This window comes from Anomalospiza imberbis, chromosome 6, assembly GCF_031753505.1.
Source record: "Anomalospiza imberbis isolate Cuckoo-Finch-1a 21T00152 chromosome 6, ASM3175350v1, whole genome shotgun sequence".
NCBI classification, from domain to species: Eukaryota; Metazoa; Chordata; class Aves; order Passeriformes; family Viduidae; genus Anomalospiza; species Anomalospiza imberbis.
The window spans coordinates 54287658-54315250 of record NC_089686.1 but is presented as its reverse complement, the minus strand read 5'-3'; the positions used below and the strand labels follow the sequence as shown (position 1 = coordinate 54315250).

The window sequence follows — 27593 nt, the reverse complement described above, 5'->3', positions numbered from 1 at the left end:
TTTTAATTTTTTAACTTTTTTTTGGGCTCTGATTAATTTAATTTTCATCCTGCTCTGTACTAGTGCAAATCAAGTTCAGCTTCAGTGCCCCTGAGTCACAGCAGCTGCTCTGATCCCGAGTTCATTTGCAGCCAGGCAGGGACCAGGGTTTTAAAGCCTGGCAAGGTTTTAACAGTGCCAGAAGTGCTGGTATTGGAGACCATCAAAGCAGCTCTTCTTTATGTCCCTCCTGCACTGAAATACCCTGCAGAGGCAGATTCCCAGGTACTGGAATCCCTCAGCAGAGAGATGGTTTTGGGCTAATTAGCCTTGATTTTCAGCAGGGGCAGCTGGGGCTGAGCTGGCACTGGGCTGATTTGGGGAAGCTCTGTGGGAATAGGGATCAGACACCCACACCTGTGCTGTGTGTCTGATCCATATTCCAAATCAACCTGGTTTTGTTGATGTATCACCTTTGTTTCAATATTAATGTACAGCATCTTTCTAACAGTACATTTACAGTCTTCTAATATATAGTAAACATAGAGTGGTTTGCAGGAACTTCTATATACTAATTTAAACACCACAGCAAATATTTAGGGTTCTTCCATCACCATAATTCACCTCCAGTTGCTTACTAATAAAATTCTTGCTCTGCAGGCTTTTGTCACGATCCTTGCCAAGTCCTAGAATTAATATCAAGATAATTAGAAGTGCCAGATAAAAGCCTCTTCTGCTATTGGCAAATCGTTCTCCTCCATATTGTTGTTTTCTTCTATTGAGAAAAAAATCATTGAAATGTTTCAAAAGGCATCTCCATTGTGGATCTCACCTATGGGAGGTTCAAGTTTTTGCTGTGTATTAAATCATATTACTCAACCTGCATTGCAAATCCCTGGAGCTACCCACTAAATCAAATAACATGTTTCCTTAGGCGGCAGAAAAAGCAGGAGATATCAAAATATGTATTATTAAAATCCATTTCAGTGTGGGTGCAGTTTGACAATGGGTTCAGCACTTCATTTCAGCAGACAAGACAGTGGTTTTTTCGTTAGTGGTATTACCATGTATTTATCCTTGATTAAACCAGCAGTGAGAACACTGAAAATGGAAACAATTGTGTGAAGGCCAAGGAAACTTGTGGTAAAAAAAATAAATTTGGGCAGTGGTTACAAATACTGAGTAGGGAGGGTCCTGTTTAAAGGTTACTCTGTGCCCTTTTTGGGGGTACCAGCATTAATTATTGCACAGTGTTTGCTTGTTTTCAGGGATTACTGAAGGCATAATGCAAAAATTGTGTATTTGTGTGAGGAGGCAAAGTGTAACACTGCCTGTGTCTGCCCTGTTTAGTGCTGAGCATCGGAGAAGGTGGATTCTGGGAAGGCAGCGCCCGGGGACATATTGGCTGGTTTCCTGCAGAGTGTGTGGAAGAAGTTCAGTGCAAACCAAATGAAAGCAAACCAGGTAATCACATCAAGCCCCTGTTGAACCCTAATGTGACAAATGCCATGTGTCTATCCCAACAGACACATCAGGGCCTTTGTGCACTGCTAGAAATGGGAGAATTGGATAAAGCCAAGCTGCTGAATTAAAAAATACAGGTGGGTTTATTGACTGGATTTTACTGTCCAAACAAGCACACTTTCTCATGAGGAACTATGCTGGGAAGTACCAAAGCTTTTACACAGAGCTGTAAGCAGACATTTTGTATAGGATTATGTTGGTTTTTATTTTCTGAAGTGTGGGAGAATGTCTAATGAGACAAATAAATAAGGGAATAAAACCTGGCCAGTCTGAGGGAGTCATACAATGCATTTAGCTCTTGTTCACAGCCCTGTTGACCTGTCCCTGAATGCTAGAGGAGGCATCCTTTAGTGGGATGTCCCATACCCATCCTTACTGATGACAAAGGAAATGGAATCCCCCTTTATCATGCACGTGTATTGCCACAAGTAACTTTAAGCAAGGAGCCTTTATAGTCCTGGTATAATAAAAGAAAAAGAAATCTACATTAAAGCAGGTTATTTTAAGAATTACCTACCATCTTGTAATTTCTCTGCTTTTAAGAATTAAGATGTGAGGACAACCTCTCTAATTAAAAGCTCATTATAAATGAGCTCTGAGAATATAATTAATGTTCTCCAGGAGTGTATGCAGTTTGAAATCATCTATTGATGTGTTTTTAGATCTCTGTTTTATCAAGAATTTCTGGCATTGCACAGATGATACACTAAAATTTATGCATTGTATCATTCATTTACAGATGTTTTTCTTTTATGCACATCATTATAAACTGCAAGGCATACTTTTCTTTTTTTTTTTCCTATGTGGAGAAGTTGTACTTCCTTTTCTATCTCCCTTTTGAGAGGGGAAAAGAGGAGGAGGCAAAACCAGATCTAATATTTGGAGAGAATGGATCCAGGCTCTGAGAATAGAGGGAGAATAGTTGTGTAACTCTTCAAAGGGCTTGAGAAAGTCAGAATTTAGAGATGGAGATGTATTAAACAAAAGGAAGATTGAGGCTGGAATTGCCCAGTGTAGGAAGAGTAACCCTGCATTAAATTTGAATTGTCCATTTGTCTCCAAATCTGTAGAAAATTCTGAGGGCATGAAGTGAAGTTCAAAGATAAGATAATAAAGTTTTCCATATTTTTAGTGATTTTGAAGAGAGAGTAACCAAACCTGTTTGTTACAAATCCTTTGACTTCCTTGAGAATTACTTCAGGAGGTAAATTCAGTATGTGACAGGATTGTCTTAATAGACAATGATTGTTTTTTGAGCAAGAATGTCTTTGATCATTCAAAGGAGCACAAAAATTAAGAAAATAATTGTCACAAGAGAAACAAAAGGATTATGAAAACTGGAAGCAAGAAAAGAATATAAACAGAAGCATGTTACAAATTTTCTGACATGAAATTATGAAGGCTTATGCCATGACATTTACTGTAATTTATAACTATTGCCTTCACATTTACTGTAATTTAAAACTATTGCCTTCTTTCCGATTGTTTTCCTGTTTGCTTATGGTACAGTGGGAATAATAATGTTAACATAGCTTAAGGCTTTAAATATGCCATTCTTCTACACTAAAAAGGATGAAAATGTAATTAAATGGGAAGAAAAGGGACCCATTTTCTCTGGCAGTGAACTTGTGCACTCCCATATTTTGCTGGGCTGGCTCAAAAAATGTCCCACAACCAGAATGAGGTTCAACGCTTCTGTGAGTAATGTGATAGAGGTTGGAGATGGGAGGGAAATGAAATATATGGAATGCACAGTATCTGCCATATTATTATTGAAATATGGCATGGAGTGAAAGCAGCTGATCACAGAATTGCTCTATGCATTCCCTCTGCATGGGAAACAATGGGAATGAAAGGGAAAAGCTTTATAAGCAAAAATCAGCCAGTATTCCCTCTGAGTAAAAATGCAGAAGTAATTTAGAAAAATGTGTTAGGCATGGTGAAATGATTAGAAATTAAATTAGGTCTGTTGGGATTGCTGAAAGAACATCAGCTGAGAAACATCACAAACTTGTGCCACTTGCAAGAATTTGCATCGTAGTCTTTCCAAAGCAGCAGAACTTCTTATGATAATGATTTAGAAAGTAGATCATTTCAATGTGAAGGAAATGAAGCTCAGACTCAGCCTTTTCCACACCAGCACCACAGCAACAGAGATTTAGGAACATTTCTTCCAGCAGCTTCCCTTTGCTATTAAGTTTGAACAATTGTGTTTAATAGAGGCTTGTCATTTTCACGGCATGAGTGAAGGAAAGAGGAATAGTTCTTGGAAAAAACAAACTCCAATTAAACACTCCAGGCCCAGTAAAACTGCTGGGCAGGTGTTTCATGTCAGGCTGATGTATAATCTCCCTTCTAAGGAAAGTTCCATTTTTAGGGAACTTTATTGCAATCCCAGCTGTTCTCTGGAAGTGGGCAGGACAGAACAGCACCTGGTTCCTGTCTTCTCTTCAAAGGTACCATGCCAGCTTGGCAGGTTCTGTTTTCCAAAAAAAATCATATTGACTGGCGTTAATTCTACTTCCTTTCTTTTATTCTCCATTAATTGAGACTTGTAGGAATTGCTCCATTATTTTGCTAGGGTGGATGCCAGGTCTATGGACTCCCAGTTATCCAGATTGTCTCATTTGCCCTTTAATGGCACCAGGACAGGACCCGCTGCTTTCCAGTCTAAAGAAGTTCCCTTGACCTTTTGAGATCCAATGGAAAAAGAACATTAACAAAGAAAATCATTATTGTGGCCTGCTAAATTCTTTTGCCCGCTTTTAAAAAAAATATTACAAACAAGACCGTTGTGCTACCTTGTTTTAAAAAGTGCCAGTTTTTGGCATTTTGTAGCCAGTTTTTTACATTCTGCAGAATTATTCTAAGAGTAGAAATATTCCCTCAGATGAGGTTGGCACATCATCTTGCATGTTACCTGCTCAAACACAGAATACAAATGTCACATATTTACTCTTTCTGCATTGACAGTTATCTTGTGTTATTCAGTAATGAGCCATTTCCATTCTGAAATGTCTTTTTATTCAAAAAAATGTTAAAAAGTATTTTTTTTTTCTAAAATATTCTGGGTAAGTTGAAAAACATGTTTCTCCTGCTTTAATTTAGATGTTTCTGTTTGCTTTTCTTCCATCATAAGGTATTACACGAACTTGAGAGACTTACTACATAAATGCTTTCTATTACATTTGTGATTTTGTGCTCCACATCCTTCAGAATTCAGGGCTATCTGATTGCCCACAACTGAGGTGAAGTATTCATTTTCAGGCTGGAAGTTATCTTTCACTACACTCCAACTTTATTATTTATTATTCCTCCCTCCATAAAGTGCCTGGAGAACTCCTAGATTTTACAAGTGATACTGATACAAAGGCAGAGTCAGCGTGTCTGAGAGATTCTTGCTGTCTTTCAACGTCTTGGCCTCCTCAGTGCACCTTTCCTTGAGTTCCAGCCTCATTTTTAATATTGTCTTAGAGTGAGTTTTCATTCCATAGCCTCCTTCGTGCCTTTTTCTGTCCTGTGCCCTTGGGATACACCTCATTAGTAGTTGTAGGGGTGCTGGGAGTTTATTTCAGATTAGATCTGATGTGGGCACATGGCTGCAGTGACCATGAGCAGTTCTCAAGAGCTTCTTTTTCCAGGAAAGGATCTGATCTGTGCAGCCCGAGCTGTGTCAGTCCCGGGGGCTGTGGCACACTTGGAGGCAGCACTGGCAGGGGGCTGTGGCACACTTGGAGGCAGCACTGGCAGGGGGCGGTGGCACACTTGGAGGCAGCACTGGCAGGGGGCTGTGGCACACTTGGAGGCAGCACTGGCAGGGGGCGGTGGCACACTTGGAGGCAGCACTGGCAGGGGGCTGTGGCACACTTGGAGGCAGCACTGGCAGGGGGTTGTGGCACACTTGGAGGCAGCACTGGCAGGGGGCTGTGGCACACTTGGAGGCAGCACTGGCAGGGGGCGGTGGCACACTTGGAGGCAGCACTGGCAGGGGGCTGTGGCACACTTGGAGGCAGCACTGGCAGGGGGCTGTGGCACACTTGGAGGCAGCACTGGCATTGCACATTTCTGGCCCTGCGCTGCCCATAGAGCTGTGCCCGTGCTGACCTCTAGTGTCACAGCAGACTCTGCCAGGCTCCAGCTGACTTTTCCTCTCCAAAGTGGCACAGAGGCATGGGCTATTTGGGTTGGGAAAGGCCTGTATCAGGAACAGTGTGGCCAGCAGGAGCAGGGAGGTCATTCTCCCCCTGTACTCGGCACTGGTGAGGCCATACCTTGAGTGCTGTGTCCAGTTCTGGCTCCTCAGTTTGGGAAGGACGTTGAGACCCTCGAGAGCATCCAGAGGAGGCAACGAGGCTGGAGAGGGGCTGGGAACACAAGCCCTGTGAGAAACGAATGAGGGAGCTGGGGGTGTTTAGCCTGGAGAAAAGGAGACTCGGGGTGACCCTATCACTCTCTACAACTTCCTGGATTGTGGTTGTGGTCAGGTGAGGGTCGGTGTCTTTCTCGGGCAGCAACTGACAGAACGAGAGGACACAGTCTTAAGCTGTGTTAAGGGAAGTTTAGGTTGGATATTAGGAAAAATTTTTTCAGGGCAATCGTGATAAAGTTCTGGAGTGGTCTGCCTGGGGATGTGGTGGAGTCACCATCCCTGGATGTGTTAAGAAAAGGTCGGATGTGGCACTGGGTGCCATGGTTTAGTTGAGGTGTTAGGGCATGGGTTGGACTTGATCTTTAAGGTCTCTTCCAACCCAGTGATTCTGTGAATTCTGTCACCGAGACCACCCTGTCAGCCAGACTGAGTGCCACCTCCAGTCCCTTCCTGAGCACAGTGCCTGTGCTTTTGTTTGATATCCCTTATTCCCGAGTTTCCAGCAACTAGAAATCGTAGTGACAGATTATCCAGGAATAGCAGAGTACCACTGCAATTTCTTTTTTACCTATGTAACCCTACACAGGTGTTAAAAGCAGAAATTGCAGCAATCGTTGTCCAGCATTCCCTCTCGATCCCAGAAGTTACCAAACAAGTCCAAGCTGTGTTAATAAAATGCATCCTTTTGCTGCTTCTGAAGCAGAGAATTTTCTGTTTTCCACATTCTTAGTTTTCAACGCCCTGTGCGTTCAGTAAAACCAGATTTGTTCCTCATTTCCACCATCCCTTTTTATAATTAGCACAACACCTTCCCAGGCAGTCGAGCCAGCCAGGCTGCTAGAAAATGGATTTGCCTTCCTGCAAGAAGGAGAGATGCTTTACTGTGGATTGAGGAGCTGACATCTGTACTGGCCTTCCAGAATGACAGGAGTCTTAGTTTCCCAAATTTGCTGTCTGGACATAATAGATATCCATATGTAAAACCAGTGCCTTATTCCATATAATTGATTCTATGATTCTGTGTTAAACACAGCAGTGAAGGGGGAAAAGAACAGATAAAAACCCCCTTTTCATCCAGCCTAAATGGCCCACATCTTATAAATGACCCAGATTAGCAAAATCCTTTTTAAAAAATTATTCCTGATTTGTTGCAATCAGTTCTGGCTAATTTTCGGCTAGAAAGACAACTGAAGAATAAATAGAAATATTGTGGTGATTATTAGAACTCTGAAAAATTCTATGCACAAATTACTTTGGAAACCACTAGAAATAGGTAGGTTTCAATGAGACAGAAGTGATGGTATCTCACCAAATGAGCACCTCGAGGGTTTTGATAATAAATTTTGATAAACTCTCCTTCCACAAGATTTCACCTTGAGTAGAAGGTGCCTGTATACCTGTGAAGATTTATTGTGCAACTTGGTGTGAGCAGCAGCAGCTAAGGACAAAACATTGCTGCAGCTGGAAGGACTAAATGGAGGAAGTGTAAAAGAAATTTATATATGTGAGGGAAAGATATTTTTGTTGGGAAAGTTAATCACAAACATTGCCATGGCAGTAGTGTAAGGTGCTAATAAGTTCTGAGAGCTGGGAAATATATTTTGACTCGACAGTGCAGGCTGGACTCAATATGGCCAAGAGAATATAAAGCCAAATTTAAAAAGTAGTTGAAAAAGTGTCCTGTGATGCAGATAAAAAGGCAGCCATTTCAAATGGGTTGAGATCCCAAGGGATGACTATTACACCTTCATTATATTAATTTTATTATATCATATTATATTAATTATATATATTATATTATATTATATTATATTATATTATATTAATCTTTTTAATCCCAGTCAGGCTCTGAAGGTGGGATCCCATTGTAACCCTGGTACCCAGAGCCCAGGCTGACAGGTCAGGCAGTGTTCAGTCAGTCCCCCTGCCTTGAGGGATGTCGTCCAAATCTCTGACCTCTGAAATACACTTTCCTGCCTTGCTTCTGTGTTTTGCACAACCAACCACCTGGCTCATGGCATTCTGAACAATTTCATCTTTTGATGAGTGATTTTCTGCCACATAATGTTTCCCATGGACAGATCTGTCATTAAAAAAAAAAGGGAATGGATGACAACACTCAACACAGCGATCGTACACGAAGATATTCTGTGTCTGATTTATGCTTTAGAAAGATGAGGAATAGAATATGCCATATACTATATTTTTGCTTGGGAAAACTATACTGCAACCAAAAGAAAAAAAAAATCTATGCAAAGAACTAGATGTGAGGTGCTGGCAAGCCAGCCCACAAAGCCCAGCTGACACAAGAGCTTGGTGCAGTAATAATCAACTAATTCTGACAACTCTCTGTAGCTGAGGATGTAAATCAACCCCACTTTTTTGTCTCAAGTGATGGAAATTCAAAGAATGAACCTCAGCAAGTTTCTGCACTTTAGCTTTGCTGAGCGAGGCATTTGTGCTCCCAGTAATGATAAACAGCAGTTTGGGGAAAGGCTCTGCAATGAATCATCACTCAATAATAATGGGAACTGGGAGGCAGAGGTGACTGGAGAACTGTTTTTATCTGCAGGCTGGCTATGGGAGGGAGCCATCTGCTTCCCACACAACCTGCAGGGCGTCTTCTCTGGCCAAAGGTGCCTTGAAAGGCCTTTCCTTCTTTCAGAGTTGATCGTCTGAGCAAGAAGCAATAGAGATTTCTTACTCTAACAGGAATATTTGTTAGAAATCCTTGGGAACACTGAGTCTACCAACCCATCTCTCAAATAATCATGCAGGTCTGGTTTGAAGGAAGAGTAAAATAAAGGATTCCATGATAATAATTTCATCATGTGTTGAGTTTTGAGGGCAGCATAAAGCCTCATATTGTCTGGGCTGCTCAGCTAACATGTACTTTATCCCTTTCACTCCCATTTCCATGCTTGCTAAGAGCCACTTAGGAATAACTCTAATCAGCTGGAAAGGAGCAGCACAACTCTCCAAAGCATTGAAACAGGCTAAAAATAAATTGCATGGCAATATAAAATGAGAGTTACGTGGTAGGAAACTCAACATTTCCAGTGCATCTGGGATTGCTGCTGTGTGAAATCGGACATGCAGGTGGGGAGTTTTTCCTCTTCTGGTTCTTTCTGCATTTTGTTTTCCCTCAAGAAATCATCTGTCACACCATAGAGGATCAAAGAAGTGCCAACTCTGAGGGATGTCTCAAGAAAGGAGTTAGGACGATGGTTTATTCCTTTTACTTCCAGTGATGCATTCCCATTTTCTGTTCAAAATCACAGCCCATGGAATATATTCAAGTCTGAGAGCAGATAGAGACATCAGAGATGTTTAATGTTACAAATTACTGTAGAAGCACCAAAAAGTTAAAGCTATGAAGTGAATTATTTATGAAGTGATAGAGCCTCCTGGGGAATTTAAGCTCAGTTATTGGTTTAAGAGAGAATACTTCAGCTTGTGGTAGAATTTGAGCAGCTCTGTTCTGCAGCATGCTAAAAACCTAGGAGTAATACCTAATTCTTGATTCCCAGTTGTTCTTGTGGAAACTACTCATATAACATGTTTTTTTCAAGCCATTAAAATCTGTTTTGAGCTTCTCAAATTTTAACAAACCCAGCAGATCTTAATGACTGTTAGTAGACAAAAATCTGTAGCTTTTACCTCCTGGAATTCTGGAGCATTTCAAATTTCATAAAGAATATATATTTTAATTCTAACATCTCTATACTAATAGATTTTTGTTTTGTTTTTTTATAATTAGTGATACTTTGTAATATGAACCTATGATCAACTACAGTTGATCTTTTTGCTTTCTCTAAGTATCTTAAATAACAGTAGCAATAGTTTTTTCTTTGATTTAACATCCATTTTTTCCCCCTGAAATTCTGTTTAACCAGGATTCTCTGATGCACCTATGTAAATATTATTTATATCAGAACACAACTTCTGTTCAAATCATTCTGGCTATCTATCAGAATTAAATCAAATGGCTTAATTAATCTAACTCATTACATTTAGCATGACCTAACACTCTTAAAAGCAACTTAAAAAAAAAAAAAAAGCAAAGCAAGCCTTAGATCTATACATACTCCGAAAGTGTTGATAAGTCATCTTTTTCTGCTGCACTAAATGACACTTGGGGGCTTTTTTTCCCTTCTCATTTTTAATGGCTCAGATAAAAGGCTTGACAACAGAGGCTGAAAACTCTTTGAAACACTCCCCAGTTAGCTGAGATCAAATTCTTCTTAATTTAAGGAAGATGATGGAGCAACTGCTTAAAGTAATGGCAGTGCTGGAGGTGATCAGGAAAATGATGCCTAAACAGAGCAGCTGTCAGATAATCCATATTCTGTTCTGAAATCATGGCTCTGCTTTTTGCTTCCCTCCCTTGCTAGAGAGCTCAGCTCATTTTGTTGTAGATCAGTACTAAAGAGATACTCCTGGGTCAGAAATAGATTATTGGTCTCCAGGTAAAGCAGACAGACCTGAGTGAATGTTCCCAATTGTGAACTCACAAAATGGATTGAATTTGAAATGGTAGTATAACTTCCTTATGTTATCTACACACAAAAGTGTGTTTGTGTTTGTAGCTGAATCTGAAACTTGGGCTTTGCTTTCTGAACTGAAATATGTCCATCAACTTTCTCAACCCTCCAGTCAGTCCACAATTCACAAAAATAAAATGTGGCTGTCAAAGTCAAACTGATTTTATGGATGACTTACAAGCAAAAAGCACTTCAATGTGTTGTTTTGGGGTTTTTTGTTGTTTTTTGGGGTTTTTTTGTAGCCAAGGGTTCAAGACTAATTATACAACAATCAACGAGTCTTTACTCCATGCTTGCCGTTATGTTTTGCACACATCAAGAATTAGTTTAGTGCTGTCTGGAGAGACATTGAAAATAGTTCTGTATTTTGGCTGTTCTCCTGAAAATAATGAAAGTAATTATATTGGATACCCTGTACAACACATTAGTAGTTTAAGGAAATGAAATATAATATATCTTTTCATCATATTTGGTTTGTCAGGTAAGTTATAAAGTTATTTTTTAAAGTTATATTAACATTTGTTAGTCAAGACTTTAAAAAGAAGGAAAATAGTTACATTCCTGACTGCAAATCCTTATAGATTATACTTTTTCTTTCATTTTTCCAGGATCAAACCTCTCCTTTGGGTTGATCTCTTAAGGGACTTTGAGGCCCTGGGCCTCTGTTTGAGAGAAAAATGCAAATACAGATAGGAAAATCCAAGACACCTGCCCAAAATCCCCAAATTTTCATGCTAAACTTTGATCATCCAAGGACAAGACACAGCTACATGTAGTAAACAAAAGACTGTCAGAAGAAATAATGCCAGAATTGGTTTATTTGAAGAAGCAGGGGATGTTTCTTATGTTACAGATTTTTGCTAAGAGCTTGCCCCAGAGAAAGGCAAATTAAAGAATCTTGTTTCATTTTCAGCAAACAAATCTTAAGGGTGTAGTTTGTTTTCAAATGGACTCTTGAACTCCTTATATTACTATTCCTCACTGGTTTTAATGCTTTGCTTATAAATGAATTCCCATTTTTCAGGGTGAGCTGGTGAAATATTACCTGTATTCTGGGCAGCAGGTGGACAGATGAAAAAGGGAAACTGTTATTTTCCTGCAAATGTCCTGTTTACTGGGGACAAGGAGAACAGGGAGGTGGAAGTGATTGCCAGAGAGGTGATGCATCGTCGCCCTGGTGGGTGATACACTTTTTGTGTTTCCTGAGCAGCCCAGTAGTGGGATGCTGCTGCTGCTGCTTTCCTCCCTGCTGCAGCACAGGGATGCTATTCTCAGGAGGGGCTCTCCTCAGGTCCTCACTCCCACAAAGCAGATGGCAGAGTGCTGGGAAGGACAGACACCTCTTGGCACAGGCCGACAGTCCCAGACCTCAGCACGGGGTGGGAAGTGTTTGTGAGACTCAGGAGCAGGGAGGAACAGACACCTGGGGAGCACAGGGGCTACAAGTGCTGCTAGAGCCATGAGCTCAGGTGTGCCACTACCTCCAGCTTCTCTGTGTGTGTGTTTTTAACTGGGCTTTTAATGTTGCCACTAACCTGGGGGGGAGATTATATATATATATATATATATAATATGCATATAATAAAAACACATTAAAAATATATAATAACATATCATAATATAAATATAAATTTTTATACATACATACATACATATATATATATATATATATATATATATATATATATATGTAGGTTATTTTGTGTGTAAAACTCTCTGCAAATTGTTCCTAAAATAATGACTGCTATGTCTAAAGTCTAAGTAACCTTGAACCCAAACTTGTATTTAATCATTCTGTGTCTGGAAGAGCACTGTTAAATGTTACTGAACTTTTCCTCATTTAACAGGTGTTGAGTTTATAGTATGAGTCTTGTTAGCTGGCTAATAAAGGCAGGTGATACTGATTATTTAATGAGAAGCTTTACTTCTACCAAGGTGTTTTAAGTATTCATTTTGATAGATGTTTTAGTGTTCAGTTCTGAAAATAAAAAATCCTTCAGTTGATCTATAATGAGCTGAACTACAGCATAGTTCCTGTATTTGGAGATTCAGTGAGGCTTCACCCTGTTGATAGAACTGGAAGACTGAAAAGTATCATAAATATTCTTATTCAAAAGTACATATTTAGAATTTTTTGAAGTCCTGACCTTACTTTGGATGATGCTGCAACTCATCACATTTAAAAGTTAAGTGGAAATACTTAAGTTGATCAGCCAAGCACTTCAGAAAGTTCTTGCAAGGCTGTTTTGATCCAATTTAAGATGTATTACTGAATCTTTTAAAAGTAAAGAATCAGTAAAGAGTTGATTATCCTTCTTCTGGATTGACCTGAGTTACAAATACTGCAGCATGTAAAATCTACCATCAGATCTGCTCAGAATCAAAACATAATAAGAATTTTCCTTAAAAAACATTACCCAGTTTCTTAGGTTGTACTATATGGAAACACTATTGATGAAGTGTTTCATATGTCATCAAGCACATGTAATTTTGGGATTCTCCCAGTATTTTCCAGTACAACTATAAACAGGGATAAATTTCAAGTTGTCTTGTTATTTATGAGGGACAAGCTTGAAAAAGCATCCAATAGTCCAAGATGTTGGTAGAATAGAGGGAAAATAATTGGCAGCAGGATCCCAGGTACTGTCATGCACACAGGGAATAGGATCTGGGCTTCCTAACAGGATTCACCCTGACAAGGATTTTGCCTTAATAATCCTCCTGTTTCAGATGGCTCGAACAGATTACTCAGGCACTGAAATGGGTAGGCTTAAAACACCACTTATCCCTGATTGCTGGAATCTTGTTCTGGGAAGCATTTGGGAGAACAGTGGTTGTTTTGTGTTTTAAACCAGAATTTAGGGCTTAGCTCTGAAAAAACCTTTTATAGTGCAGGCTCTGGAGTATGCAACCTGTCACTAAGTGGCAGATTTATGGTTTGACTTTCAGCTCTCACTTCAAAGCACAGAGAAACCACACTAACCACAACAACAGACAGTTTTGAATGGAAATCAATCAGCTTGAAGTGATTAATGCCTGAATATTACTTAATTCCCAGTCTGGCATGCCCACACCCAGCCCTATCAGGTTTAGCAGACACAGACTGGGATGACCAAGAGTATTGGGTCACTAAAAGGTTATGATTGGCTTGAAAAGTAGTTTGAACTGCAGGTGTGAATTTAAATTGCTACAATCCCTGTCATTCGGATTTAATTTTTTAAAAATCCATTCTAACTTCACACCTTTAGAGTAAATTAAATTTGCCTGTAGTCTCCTATAGTCAGGCTTTAAGGTAAAGGTTGCAAATATGTCACTTGGAGGAGCATGAAAATAAGGAACCCATTTCACTCACTCCCTAAAATATATGAGAGTGGCTTTAATATTTTCCCAAACACATATGAAGAGTTATGATATAACATTATTCCTATTCATAAGTGTAAGAGACCAATGATTTCCTGGAAACTGTTTTTTCTGGAGCTATTTTCTGCATTTTTCTTGAAATGTGGCTGCTTTGAAGCATTAGGACACTTCAAATTTCATCATTGCAGATAAAAGATACTTTTACAGCTTTAATTTTAAATGTACACTGTTTTTAAAGTTTGTTTTTTTTTTTTTTTTTTGGGGTGGGGGTTGAGGAAAGTCTTTATCTTGCAAAGATACATTTTAAATGTTTTTTTCTGAAACCTGCAGTATATAACATTGTGTTTTTCCCTCCTGTGACGTGTGTACATTCCATGTATATTTCAAACATTCATTTTTGATGCCCTAAATCAGGTTTTACCTGATTTTGCAGTACTCATTTTGCTTACATGATCAGACTTTCACGATAATATGACAACACCAATGATTTGTATTGATTTTTCTCTTCCTTGTTGGTTTTCCCCCTGATTTTCTTGCTGAGCTTTTCTAAAGTTAAAAAAGTAAAAGATACCCTATAGACCATCTTCCAAATTTGTGTAATACATGACCTGGTGCTTAATGATTTTCAGCATTTCAGAAGCAAGAACATATGTTGAATTTTGATTAAATGCATTTGATGAGCTATCTAATGGTTTGATGACAATATTTGAGTCAGGGTTTCTTGAAGTTAATATATTGTATTACACAAATCAATTCGTTCCATTAGTATCCTAAAATCCCAAGCACCTGTTTGGAAGCTCAATAAATTGGACTGCTCTAGTATCTTTATCTGGGTTATCAATATTCAAAAGCCTTGCTACATCCTGAACGTGCTGATTGCACCTTTTTCCTTACAGAAAATCAATTACCCTGCCCTACAGCAGCAGAATTTTAAAAAGATACAAACTAAAGTTGAATTTTACTCTCTGATTTGACTTGTGGCTGCTGTGTGTGCATACAGCTCTTCTGTGGTCCTTGTTTAAATTCAGGATAAGGTCACCACTGTGCACCTGTTACTGTGCAAAAGCTTCCCCCTAATTTCCTAACAGCCACTATCATCAAGGGTGCCAGGGCTTTGAAGGAGTTTCTCTTGGCTGTCAGGCTGGACTCAAGTTTTCCAAAGAGCCATCTCTAGTGAGGTTTTTTTTCCTTTGACTTGGTCCCACATTCCTGGATCACCAAAATTTGGGATTAGCATCCTTCTCTCCCAGCCTGCATTCTGAGTGCTACCAGAGCCAGTGCTCTGACCCTGTCAGTTGCCAACCAAAAATTACTTTTTTCCAAGTAAAGTCAAAATTAATATGTGAGGGTAGCAAGAGCAGACAGGACCTTTCCTGGCTAGGAAATGGTGGGGAACAGGGAATGCTTCAGTGTTCTGCTGTTTTCAGTTGTTTGCTCCAGAGTCTGCTGGAAATGTTCCCTGAGCCAGTAGCCCCGTTCCGGATGGAGAGATCGGAGCACGGAAGGAGTGACAGATGTGCCGAGGGATGTCCGTGAATAAAAACACCCTGGCTAAGGACTCCACCCTTCTGCTTCTCACACACACACACACGGTGATGGAGATGCCCCTCAGCTGATGTGCAACGTGGGCTCTGAGCTGCATTTTGGGGAGCTGTCCCTGCATTCAGGAGGTGGTCACTAGATGGCATCTTTGGGTACCGAATTTAGGGGAAAATCATCTCTATCGTTTTATTTGTACTCGGCCTCGTTTCAGTTCACTCTTATTTCTGCCTGGATATAAAAACTTAAGAAAGGACATGCCAAGGCAGCAGGAGACAGGGGGGAAAGAAACGTTTTTCTGTATTTTTTTGTACTTTCTGAGCAGTGGGGTGTATCTTGAACTCTAATAATTATGTGTAAACATTTTGGAATACTTTTTAGGTAATATCTGTGGAAATTTTTAGATTATGTACAAATGCAGATCTAGGAATCTGTCATTTGTGAGGTTTTTTCCCACATTCCTTGCAGATGATAGTCAATCACTAGGAAATATTCCAGATAAAATCACATATTGAAAACACTTAAAACTGAAAGCAACCAGTCAGCAGTTGCCAGCAAGGATTTCCAGGTTAAAACCAAAACAACTTCTGCAGCAAAGAAGAATATATCCAGCACTCTAATCCTTACATATGAAAATACCTTTTTATATTTTTATATAGAAATACATAAAACTGCTGTCCAAATTCTCTTGACTTGAAGGTAATGTTGATCTCTTTCCTAAAACCAGCTGAAGGTGAGGGTAACTCAGTAGGTGGCAGTCCTCTTAAACCAAAGAAGAAAAAGTGCGACTATCAGAGAGTGGGATGTGAATACAATAAAGTGTTTATTAAACGTTTCCATGTCATCCCAAGTCAGGGTGGCTTGCATTTTTTATTTAATGTCCTCCAAGCTATTGACAATTTCTTTTTCCTATCTGTAGCTGTTCTGTAAAATTGTGATAATAACTCTCTAAATGTATTTGAGAAAAGTTCTTCTTGCAGACTTCTCCCAAGAGCTTGTCTGTGTGTCTAGAGCTTGTTTTGGTTCTTTTTCTTTTCTTTTTTTTTTTCTTGCTTCTCACACCACAAGAAGGATCTGTCACTCACAGATTACCCAGTGTTTTCATCTGAATTTCTTATAGAATGATCCTTAGAACAGGAATCACTGTTCTCACTCAATAAATGGCCTGTGCTATTAAAAATCTCCTCTTGCACTTTTCCCAGAGAAGTTAAATCCTTTGGCAGTGGTGACAGCTGCCTGTTTCCCTTTCCCTCTGTGCAAAGCTGGTCTGCCATGCATTTGTATCCAAGATGCTGCAGGATCCATCACCCAAATGGTTTTGTCCTTGTCAGCAGCATGAGGGACCTCTCTTTGATTCAGTCCTCTTGGCTGCTGTGGCAGGGAACAGGTGCTGTTTTTTTATCTTACCTACAGGACAGATTTGTTACCCTAGCAGTGTGCAAATGTAGGCACACAGTTTGTGGGGATTGGGAGTGGGGATGGGCCCAGCCTCATCCCCAGTGGGCTGCAGCTGTGAAGAGCGGGTGAGCAGCGTTGGAGGTGATGAGCCATGGAGTGCCCAGGTGCACTGAGCAACCACCAAAGGGAACAGAGGGCACACAGGGGCACTCCATGGCTCATCACCTCTGACGCTGCTCACCCGCTCTTCACAGCTGCAGCCCACTGGGGATGAGGCTGGGCCCATCCCCACTCCCAATCTCCACAAACTGTGTGCCTACATTTGCACACTGCTAGGGTAACAAATCTGTCCTGTAGGTAGGTGTGCCAGAGGGTACACAGGGGCACTGCATGAACGTGAGGGGTACAAAAGGTTGGGCTGAAGAGCAAGAAAGGCAGATGCTTGCACCTTCTGATGTGGTGGGATGTTACTTTGTGTGGGCAGACACCTGAAGCCTTCTTGTGAGGTGTTATTCTGTATGGGTTGATGTTTTCTGAAGTTGTGTGGTGATACTCTGTGTATCATGGCTGTCTAAACTGTGACATGCAAACTATTTGAAAAGTAATAGCAAAAAATTACAGTCATTTAAAATAAAATAAGCCAGAGCTTTAGGGATGTAGAAGAGTTTTAAACCTGTTAAATATAACTCCTGTTGCCTTCATCCCCCTGTTTGCTTCACTTCCAGCCCCTTTTAAGGAGCCTATGATCACTCCCCCTCGTGTGAAAGGAGTGCACTCAGAGATATTTTTAAATAAAGCCAAGGGATTTGCTTGTTTTCCTGAAACACAGAAGGTGTCAGAGGCAAAAAGCTCTAATAAGCTGCCTAAGGTACTCTGACAGTGTTGGTGGATACACAGGGGGTGTGAGTCTGGGCAGGTTGAAGGGCAGTTTTGATAACATTCAGGAATTTTTGACAGTGACTGTGGCTTGTCCTTCTCCCGTGTGTTTGGCCAGATGTAGAGTGTGGGGAGAAAATGTGGCAAAACCACAAATATTTCCAAGGAGGCCACTGAAGATGAGGCCAAAGGATGTCTGAGAGAAATGAATACCAGAAGGACGGTGTAAAAGTGAGAATTCTCATGAACTTTGCTGCTGCAGTTGTTTCCAACATCTTCTGTGTGTAAAAGTCTGAGTGGATGACTTCTGTGGGTTTTACCCAGGTATAGATTGTATATGTGTGACAAATCATGGCAGAGATAATCAGAGAAAACTGTTGTGTCCTGGGAAGCACTTGGAGCAAATCTGTATTGTAGTGGTCTAAAATAAACAGTTGTGTGTTATTTTTTATAGTCTTGTCCACTAGGAATAAATATGTTTTTAAATGTAGTAGGATTCCATCACTTTGCATTATGTATTGGAAATACAGTCAGTGGAGTAGAAATAATTAAATGAAAATAGAGTGGTTGATGGTCCTTTAATCTTTTTATGTACAGCATAAATGCCAAAGTGCCCAACTCTAATAGCTACGTAATGGCCATGCAGGATGTTGTGCAGTGGGCAAATAACTCTGCAAATGAAGAGCTGCTGCAGAAATCCTTTAAAAAAGTGTGGAAAAAAGTGGCACAAGCTTTGACTGGGTGAAGCTATGAAACAGATTGGAATGGGATATCACCTTACCACTGCTGTGCTTGACTGGGCAAAAATAACACAAAACCACCTTCTTTTGTCTTGGGAATGTCTTAGAGACCTCTGGTGATCAAAGGCACATTTGGGGCTTCCCAGTGTCTGTAACCTCGCTTGTGATCAGGGGAGGCGTCACGTTCTGAGGTTGTGTCCGTGGCTGCAGCATGCAGAGCTGAATAAATCTTGAGCTAAATTTTGTTTCCAGATTGATGTGTGGATATGACAGCAGATCTCATCATCTCTAATTGCTGTTGCTTATTCAAAGTGGTTCTTGCTGCTTCAGGATGTTAGGTCTGCTTGGTAGTCTTCTAAAATGTCTTTAGTAAGTGCCTCTTACAGAGGAGGGCAACTTGAAGTGTTGATTTGTGCAGTGGAACAAAATTTCAATTGAAGTTTAGTTTGGAAATGTATTTATTAGCTCTTATAATGGAGGGAAAGAAAATAGATCCATAAGTATAGTTTCTAAAATAGAACCAAAATAAATCAGGAGAGACTTTGGCCTGGGAAGTGTCCTCTGGGATTTTTCATCAATCAAAAATGTACATTTAAGTTACATTCAATTTATAAAACTGGGAGGGTGTTTTTCTCCTCTCTATATTTTGTAATTTTCACAAAGCTGATGAGGCCTTTTTTTTTTTCTTCCTCTGATTTCTAATCTCCTGACTTTTTTGGGTAAAGAAGTCCATTTAATTAAATCCTTAATTATGTATTCAGGAAACTCCTCATTTCTGTTTTTTGGCTAATGACCACTCTGCTTCACTGTATCTCAAAGCAAAATGTATGATGGCTTTTATTCCTTCAGGAATAAAGCAGATGGCATTTAGCACAACATCTGGGAGGGGGGTAAACCCTCAGATCTTTGAAGTGTTTTTAGTAAAGTAAACACTGCTAATATGGTTTGATGGCTTTACCTATAATACCCCTGGGTGGAAGGCAGGTTGTTTTAGTTTCTACCTACTTTGAGTGTTTTCTGTCTACAGGCAGGATTGGAATTTGATGTGTGCCAGCAGTATTTCAGTTTATGTCATTTTGTGGGGAAAATCTTCAAAAAATCAGTGTTATTCCTACTTTGGTTCCATGAGTAGCACCCTGATTCCCTGTCCTGAAAACACTTCAGTGAAGCTGGGCTGCTGCTGTCAGCACACAACATTGCAACTGATTTTTTTGTGATTACAGGCCAACGAAACAAATCAAAATGCATCTAAAGCTGGCAGAACTGCAGTTAACTCTAAATCCCACACTGTGAATAGCAAATCTACCTTTATCTGTCTCATTCCTGTTACCCATTTCTAGATGAGGCCTCTTCTTTTAAACAATATTATCCTAAAATTTTGACATCATAATGTTCTTGAGGTGACAAGTTGTCAACTTCAGGTTATGTGATGAGGAAGGAGATTATCTAAAAGCAGTTATTTGTCCATTTTCTCCTGAAATGCTGGTGGTGTATGACAATAAGTTGAGGTGCCCTAGCAGTCCTTTGAAGAATAATTAGACAGTGATGTATGAAACAGTGAGTGTTTAACCAGTTGGATCTTTCTGAGTGTCCAAAGAACTCTTCAAGCTGTGCAAATCATTATCACTGGGAGGTGATTATGTCTTGTGCTGTCTGTGTGCAGGATTAGGGTAAATAATGAAATGAGATTTTTTTTAAATTATGTATTTGGAGGATTAGATTTGCATGGCCTCTTTGTGGATTAAGTTTGGATATGCTGAGATGCAATTTATATGTGTGAAGGAGATAAAGGAGAGGGAGCAGGGGGAGAAGGTTGGAGTGTGATTATCAAGCACAGAGAGATGGCTAATCCAGGTGGGCTTAATACACTCAATTACATTTTTAGAAAGGAATAAACCTACTAAGTAGAGATCTCAATTAAGTGCATCCCATCTTTAAGACACCACTGCAAAACAAAAATTCACAAATTCAAAATCTCTCCTGCTTCTCTTTATTTGCCTTTTTCCATTCAAATTTGAGAGGTCACAAAGTCCACAATATAAAAGCTGCTAACAGGTCAAGGCTGTATTTTCACATTGCAGGTTTGAGAGTGATTTTGGGAGGTTTTGTATGTCAGTTGAGAGGTTCAAGCTTTTTACATCATTTCCCTTTAAGAAACACCCAGACTATTTGATTTCTTTAGTTATAACATTTTACAAATATCATAACTAAAAATCTCATAAGTACAAAGATGGAGCATAATTCTTTTTTCCTTATTAGTTTATAGGCATTAAGCGGGGAACATAATGGAGTTTCAGGAATATGTCAGGAGAATTCATTTCCATATCACTGCTTGCTTCCAAGAATTAGTAATTTAGGCTTGCAGAAAACATCTAGAAATTATGAGTTTATTTTGCCATTCCTGCTTTTGTAACCTTTAGGCACCTTGGAAATGGATTTTGACATTTCTGTAACAATCAAACAAACGTACATTTTGATGATTAAATTTAAAAGCTTAAAGCTCAGGTGCTTTTTCAGCTGCATGACTTTAATCCAGGTTTATTGCCTGCCTTTGGTGTTTGCTGTGGTCTCTGGGATGCTGTTTGCACTCCCTGTGCCCCAGGTACCTCATTCTCTAAATTGTAAAGCTTTTCTGTGGAGAAACTTCATGAATATTGACCCTCAGCAATAAGCTGAGGGTCTTTTATATGGTCCATTTCAGGGTTGATTTTCAATTCTACTTAGGCAATTTCATCCTAATTCCATGATTTGAATTATGTTTAATTTTTGTAATGCTTGTATTAAAAGTATTTATCCTACAATTGCATGTTCAGATAGTATTCCCAATTTGTGTAAAATCATACAGCTTTTTAAACCTTCACTGGATTTTGGGGAAAACTAGAAAAAACACTCTTCAATTTAACCAGTGCACAATTAAAATCCATCTAATTTTCTAGTGATCCGTTCATGAGGGTTTAAAAGTGTGTTATAAATAAAATTTTTCAGTTTCTGTCACAGAAGAACTCAAAAAACTTAACTTTGAAAACAATTTTACTGTCACATTTAAAATAAATCCTTAATCTAAGTCAACTAAGTGGTGAAAAATGAAACTTGAAAGTGTCTGGCTTGAGGTGTAGATAAAAGATTGTCAGATTTGAAAAGGAAGACCTACTTTCTGCTCCTTTTTGTGAAGACTTCAGCAGATGAAGAAAAGGCATTAGGTGAAACTAGTTAGTAAGAAGTTAGTAATTTGTTAGTAAGAACTAACAAACCAAAAGCTAACAGAAAAGATTTTATATAAATAAATAAATAAATAAATACATATATTTCAGGCTGATTTTCTAGTATGATCTTCTAGTGTTCTTAATGTATACTTATGCCCCCTCCCCTTTTTCCCCCCTTGTTCTGGTTTTTACAGCCTATGAATTCGAATCTAATTAATTAGACTTTATTCCCAGTGGTGGCTTGGTGTCAGCAAGGAGAACCCCAAGCAGGTCAAAACCCCAGTTCTCAGTTCTCTGAGTGCTTCCTTTAGTAGATGTTCCCAGTATGGATGGAGAGTGCTCGGCTGTGGTCTAGAAATACCACATTATTCATTTGAGAGGCCTTTTCCTGCACAAGTCTGTTTCCTCCTCCTCAGTTTCTCTTGTTTGAGGTCTAATTGCAATGTTTATTGGCAGAAATTGCATTAATTTCAAGTAGATTTGGCACGGGGGCTGCGCAGTGCTGGTGTACACACAGGTAGCACAGACAACCCATCTCCAGTCTGTGCTCCAGACTTGGAGCACCACCGTTTATTCAGCCACCTCCCTTTTTATATGGAATGCCAACCACTTGGGAGACATTTTCTGCAAAATGTGACCCAGTCAAGCAGAACTTGACAAAACTGTCATTAGAATTTGAAAGCTGTATTTTTTTCAGTGTTTTATCAGCTCATTCTTTAAGAGTAAGGGGAATTGGAAAAATAACAGGGTGGTAACACCAAGTTCAGATAGTCTGAAATAACTCTCAAAACATTTGTTCAGAATCACCTGCACAGTCCCTGTTCCACAGCCTTTGAAATTTTCCTGTGGGATGTGAAGTAGGAATAGGTTGAGTCCAAAGCAGTGGGAATGGGACTTGGGAAAGGTCTGGAGTATCAGAAGTGCCTGGGGGAGGGGGGGAGGTTGGTTCAAGCTGGGGAAAAGGAGGGGGACCTTCTGGCTCCCACAGGAGGGGACAGCCAGGTGGGATCGGGCTCTGCTCCCGGGGAGCAGGGACAGGACAAGAAGAAACAGCCTCAAGTAGTGCCAGGGGAGGTTCAGTTTGGATATTAGGGAGAATTTCTTCATGGAAAGAGTTGCCAGGCATTGGAATATTGGTACTGGAACCCGAGATATTTAACAGCCATGTGGATGTGGCACTTGGGGACATGGGTTAGTGGTGGCCTTGGCAGTGCTGGGAGAATATTTTTACTCAGTGATCTCAGAGGGCCTTCCCAACCTTAATGATTCCATGATCCTATAGTTGTGTGATTAGTAGAGACCCAGCTGTGCCTGAGCTGTGTGCTGTGGTTGCACATGGATGTCTACTATTGTATTGATCAGAAATTATATTCACATCAATTGCTTTAAGGCTCATTAGCCCTTTAATGCAGATCAAAGCTTTCACTGTCTTATTATTCATCAAAATGACTCAAGTCAAGTCTCTTTGACCAGAGAGACATTTTCAGGTCCTGTGGATTTTCATGGCAAAAAAAAAAAAAAAAAAAAAAAAAAAAAAAAAAAAAAAAAAGTGTGGCATCAACTCCATTTGTGTTTTGCAACATTTACTGTCTGACTTCATTGAGTGCTTGTTACGTGAGAAGTATTTTTACTGCATTTTCTGGGGTTTTTTTTCTCCCTCTTATAAGCAGCAAAAGAGTGGGTTTAAAAAGAAATATAAAGCAGTATTGTTTTTAGAACACTGCAACAAAATATAGAAATTATAGCTGTGGCACATTTCTAATAGCTGGGCTGAATCATATTCTGTTTCTCTAATGGCATGCGTAATTGCTCCAGGTTTTCAGGCGTCCTTCAGCCGCACTTATTTAGATTAGTGACTGATGCATTTCCATGGAAACTTGCAGCAGGGAGAAAAAAACCCTCTTGGTACAGTGTGGAACTGAAGGGACGTGGGCTTTGAGCCTGTTGTAAAATAAGGCTTCTTGCTTGTGGTCAGCTTTGTTTGGGGATTTTGTTGTAGCTGCTCTCTGCATAGGAAGAGGAGCTGGCAGCAGCGTTTTGTGTGGCAATTTGGAGCGCTTGTCAAATCTTACATTCCTTGATAAGCTTCAACTTTTTGAGTGTGGTTGAAGGAGTACCTTGTGCAATGAAATGTCTGGATGTTTTTCTCTGTGAGATGCAGAAGCACCCAAACCCCAGGTGAGCTGGTGAGAAACTGGCTGGAAAGTCAAAGTCCAAGAATGAAGTTAATTTTGGAGGTGGTGTGCGGAGCTTTAATGAAGGATCACTGAGTTTTGAAGTGCTAGTGGCAGGAATGGAAAGGTTTTATAGAACCTCCATCACTAAAATACCTGGAAAATATAATTACTTTTAAAAACTTTGTACAGTACTGTTGCTTTCCTCAATATCTAGTACAATATTTATATGCACTGCCTAACATATAATATCTGATTTTTAGTGCTTTCTTAGAAAACTCAATTCTCAGCATTCTCAGATATTTTTTCTGATTTCCAGGAGTGTTTAAGGTTGCAACATGGATTTTCAAATCCATTCATTTAAAGTAATTGCCCTTATGTGTCTACGCAATGCTGTAAGGACAAGTATCTACCATACGTTTTAAAAGTAGAAATATTTTTGTATTTGGCTTCTTTCCTGCTGCAATCATCCTAATTATTTGGAATACTAGTGTAGGTTCTCTAGGAGTAAGCTCTCAAACCAATGGTGATAGTCTCTTCTACTTGAAAATTAATTATCCTGTGGCCTGGCTCTGAATCCTGTGTTACTTAGCAGTCATCAATGCAAAGTACCTCTAACCATATCTATAAATGATTTTGATATTTTATATATGTTATTTATTTTATTATATCTATATCTAGCTATATCTATATATTCTGATACAGCACCACAAGTTCAGTTGCTAAAGTCTGGTACTCCTGTTAAAAGTGATGTGGTGTTTCTCAGTAATTTCTTTTGCATTTTTGAATTTGTAGTTGAATGTTGTATTTTAGACACATGCAACAGCGTGGCAAGGCAGGAATTCTTCCTGATGAGCGGGGAACTTCCACATCCACAGCTTCTTGTTCCACCCTCATCTTCCCCTCTCTGGTCCCGTGTAAGCCTGGCTACCAGATTGCTCAGCACCATCCTGCTCTGAGCTTTTTGTTTGCTATGACTGGAGTTATAACATTAAATTAGAAGTTATTCTGAGGCCCTTACAGTGGAAGCTGTGAAGTGTTCCTCTGTTTCTTGGGTTTTGGTCATGTTTGGTCATTTTCACTGCATTATCCACAGTGAAAATCAGACTGAGAAGTCCACGTGCACAATCAAGGCAGAGGAAAAACAAAAGGCAGTGCTGTGGTGAAAAAGATCATGAGGTTCTAGGATCTTCCCAAGTATCTCCCATGTTCAGCAGCTTCTTATGTATTCAAAATGTTATCTATTATTGAAGCCAGAGAATTTGACAGATCATTGATCCTGAGTACAGCTGGCGAAGATTTAGACTTGAATGGAGCTTCTTGTAAGGGAGGAAATTGAGGGGAAACATTTGTATCACCATTGATGATAAAAGTCCATAATAACTCTTGCTGAAACTTGCTGTACATGAAAATTAATGATTTTTGAAATTGAATAGAAGAATGGCTTTCCAGGACCTTTTTCCTTACTCAGCCCAAAATAATTCTTCCCCATCTGTTCTTTCCAACTCAGAGTGCTCAATGACCTTCTCCCAAGCAGCTGGTTTTCTTTGTGGGGCTGTAAACATGTCTCAGGTAGGAACAATCCCTGTCATGCCGGGCAGACCACAGCTCCTGCCACACAAGCAAATGCAGAGTTCCTTCACAAACCTCTAATGGAATTTCCCTAAATTCAGTGCAGTCTCTCTGTCAAGGCAAAGTCATTAAGCCAGGTTTCACCTGGCACCTGCCCTCTGCTACAGGCCATCATTCTGGGTTATGCTGCTGCCATCAGTAAGAACACTGATATTTGCAGGCAATATTTGAACTATTTGCTTGGAGGATGAAAAATGTGAAATATGGTGTTATGATTAAAAACATTCGTACCTTGAGTCAGTTCTAAAGAACTGCAACATTACAGCACCTGAGCTTTGTAAGTGAACAAACCATCCTGACCTTCAGGATAAGTAACATTTGCAACAGATGATAGTGCCAGCAGGCAGCTCATCAAGACTTCTTTGTTCTCCCTGGATTTGAAAAACAAGATGTCTTTATTCATGTGTGTAGGAGCACTTTGGGATTGGCATGGAGAGCTATTTTTTAGGAGGCAGGTACATATTGTCAGGCCACAATTACAGGTTAGGCAAAGTGCGCCAAAGTTGCTTTGTTTTGGCCTGACTTGGTAAAAGCTGGGTATTTCAGCAAAGATGAAACTAGGTGCGCATGGACCAAAGCCATGTTCAGCTGCTAGAAACTCTGAGGTCAACATCCAGCTTTTTATGAGCTCTTCACCCTTTTGCTTTAAGATGCATTTTACTCTCTAAAGCAAAGAGGGGAAAAAAATCTGTCCTCTGCCAATTAATTTCCTTTGAGATCACCCAGGGCTGTGTCTGTGCCTGTCCCACACAGAGTGGCTTAATCCTCTGCATTAGGTGAGACCATGGCCACAGAGCTGCCACGGATGGGTTGGAAATGAGGGGCAGAGGGAATGGAGACCCTCAGAAACCCAACAGGAGAACTTAGGGAGAGATCATATGACCATTGCAACATTTTGAAAACATTCTGCAAGTGAGGGAAGAGCTGCAGAATCCCAGAATTGTACCATTGTACAGAATTGTACCAATTTACAGCTGGTAAAGTTGTTAGGACAGTAAGAAGCAAATGCTTCCACAACTACTTGCTGGGGCTTTGTTTTTCAGGTATAAGTAGGCTTTTTGTTAAATTAAAGGGAAAACTGATGACATGGGAAACACTGTTCTTCCATAACTGCCTCTCCAGCAGGTCCAAGTTGCATATTTCACTTATTAAGGTTTCCCTTGCAAACAAACTTGCTGATTCATTCCATTGATCAGCCATTTCAGCATCCTTTGTCGGTAAATGAATTCGCTGTATTCCAGCTAATCTTCCTCTAAAGATGAAGGAGGGAATCAACACTCATTCTTCCTTTCTTTTTCTGAAAATAATATTTTCAGAAAAAAAGGAAAGGCAGAAGGACATTCAAGGATTTGCTATTCTACTCAAGTTGTCCTTGAGACATTTTTGTGCTTATTCTCAAATCTGAAAAACTTTGAAAACCACATAAGATTTGCTGTTTCTCAGCTTTGACTGAAATAAAATTTGGTTGAGAGCATCACATCAACTGAACGCTGGGACTTAAAAAAAAATCATCCACATTAAATTAATGTGAATTAAAGGTTTTCATTAATTTACCATTTAAAAATGCCTTCATCATATGCTTCTTTTCTCCTGATCATATGCTGATATGAAGCATATGATGCTTCATATCTCCTCATATGAAATCATATGCTTCATTTATCCCTTCAAATGCAGCATCAATGTTCTTACCTCAGATTTGCAAAGAAATTAAAAAGATAATTGTAGTTTCTGCTGAATCCTTGGGTGGCACTTACCTGCAGATTTGACTTTCATGAGTTTTTAAAACCCTTTATCAGAATCAGTGATCAAACAGTTAACAGAGAAAATTTCCATTTCTATTTCTTCATCCCATTTTTGGTATATTTTTTGGAATCCATAATCCTACTCCACAAGATTTCGAGGAGGATCCCTGAACTTCATCTTTCCTATGGCTCAAATGAAATGCTCAAAGAAAGCAATAAGAAATGTCATGTCAAACAATTGTATCATAGGCTTGAAAAAACTTCTCACTTATCACCATTTTAATGTACCCTATTTAATAGACAATCCAGTTTTGATGAATCTCCATTTTCTAAGGGGAAATGGAAATAAGTAAAATAAGTTACTGGGACTTCACAGTTTGTGGTATGAAGAATATTTTTATCTTTTAATGTGTTTATTTTCTGGAGCATCATTTGGCATGGCAGATATTTTGGATATACTTGGGATAGAAAAATGCATGCTCTCTTAGTGATGTTTTCAATCCCATGAACTTT

At 39.6% G+C, this 27593-nt stretch overlaps 1 protein-coding gene across 7 annotated transcripts in view; it reads left to right on the top strand.

The window, feature by feature from the left end:
* Positions 1–27593, top strand: part of SHANK2 (SH3 and multiple ankyrin repeat domains 2) — a 266084-nt gene that overhangs the window by 104744 nt on the left and 133747 nt on the right. For all 7 annotated transcript variants that reach the window (XM_068194246.1, XM_068194245.1, XM_068194249.1 and 4 more), the window contains one exon: positions 1330–1443. In XM_068194246.1, coding sequence (XP_068050347.1) covers positions 1330–1443 — 114 coding nt within the window. The remainder of the gene's footprint in view (positions 1–1329; positions 1444–27593) is intronic.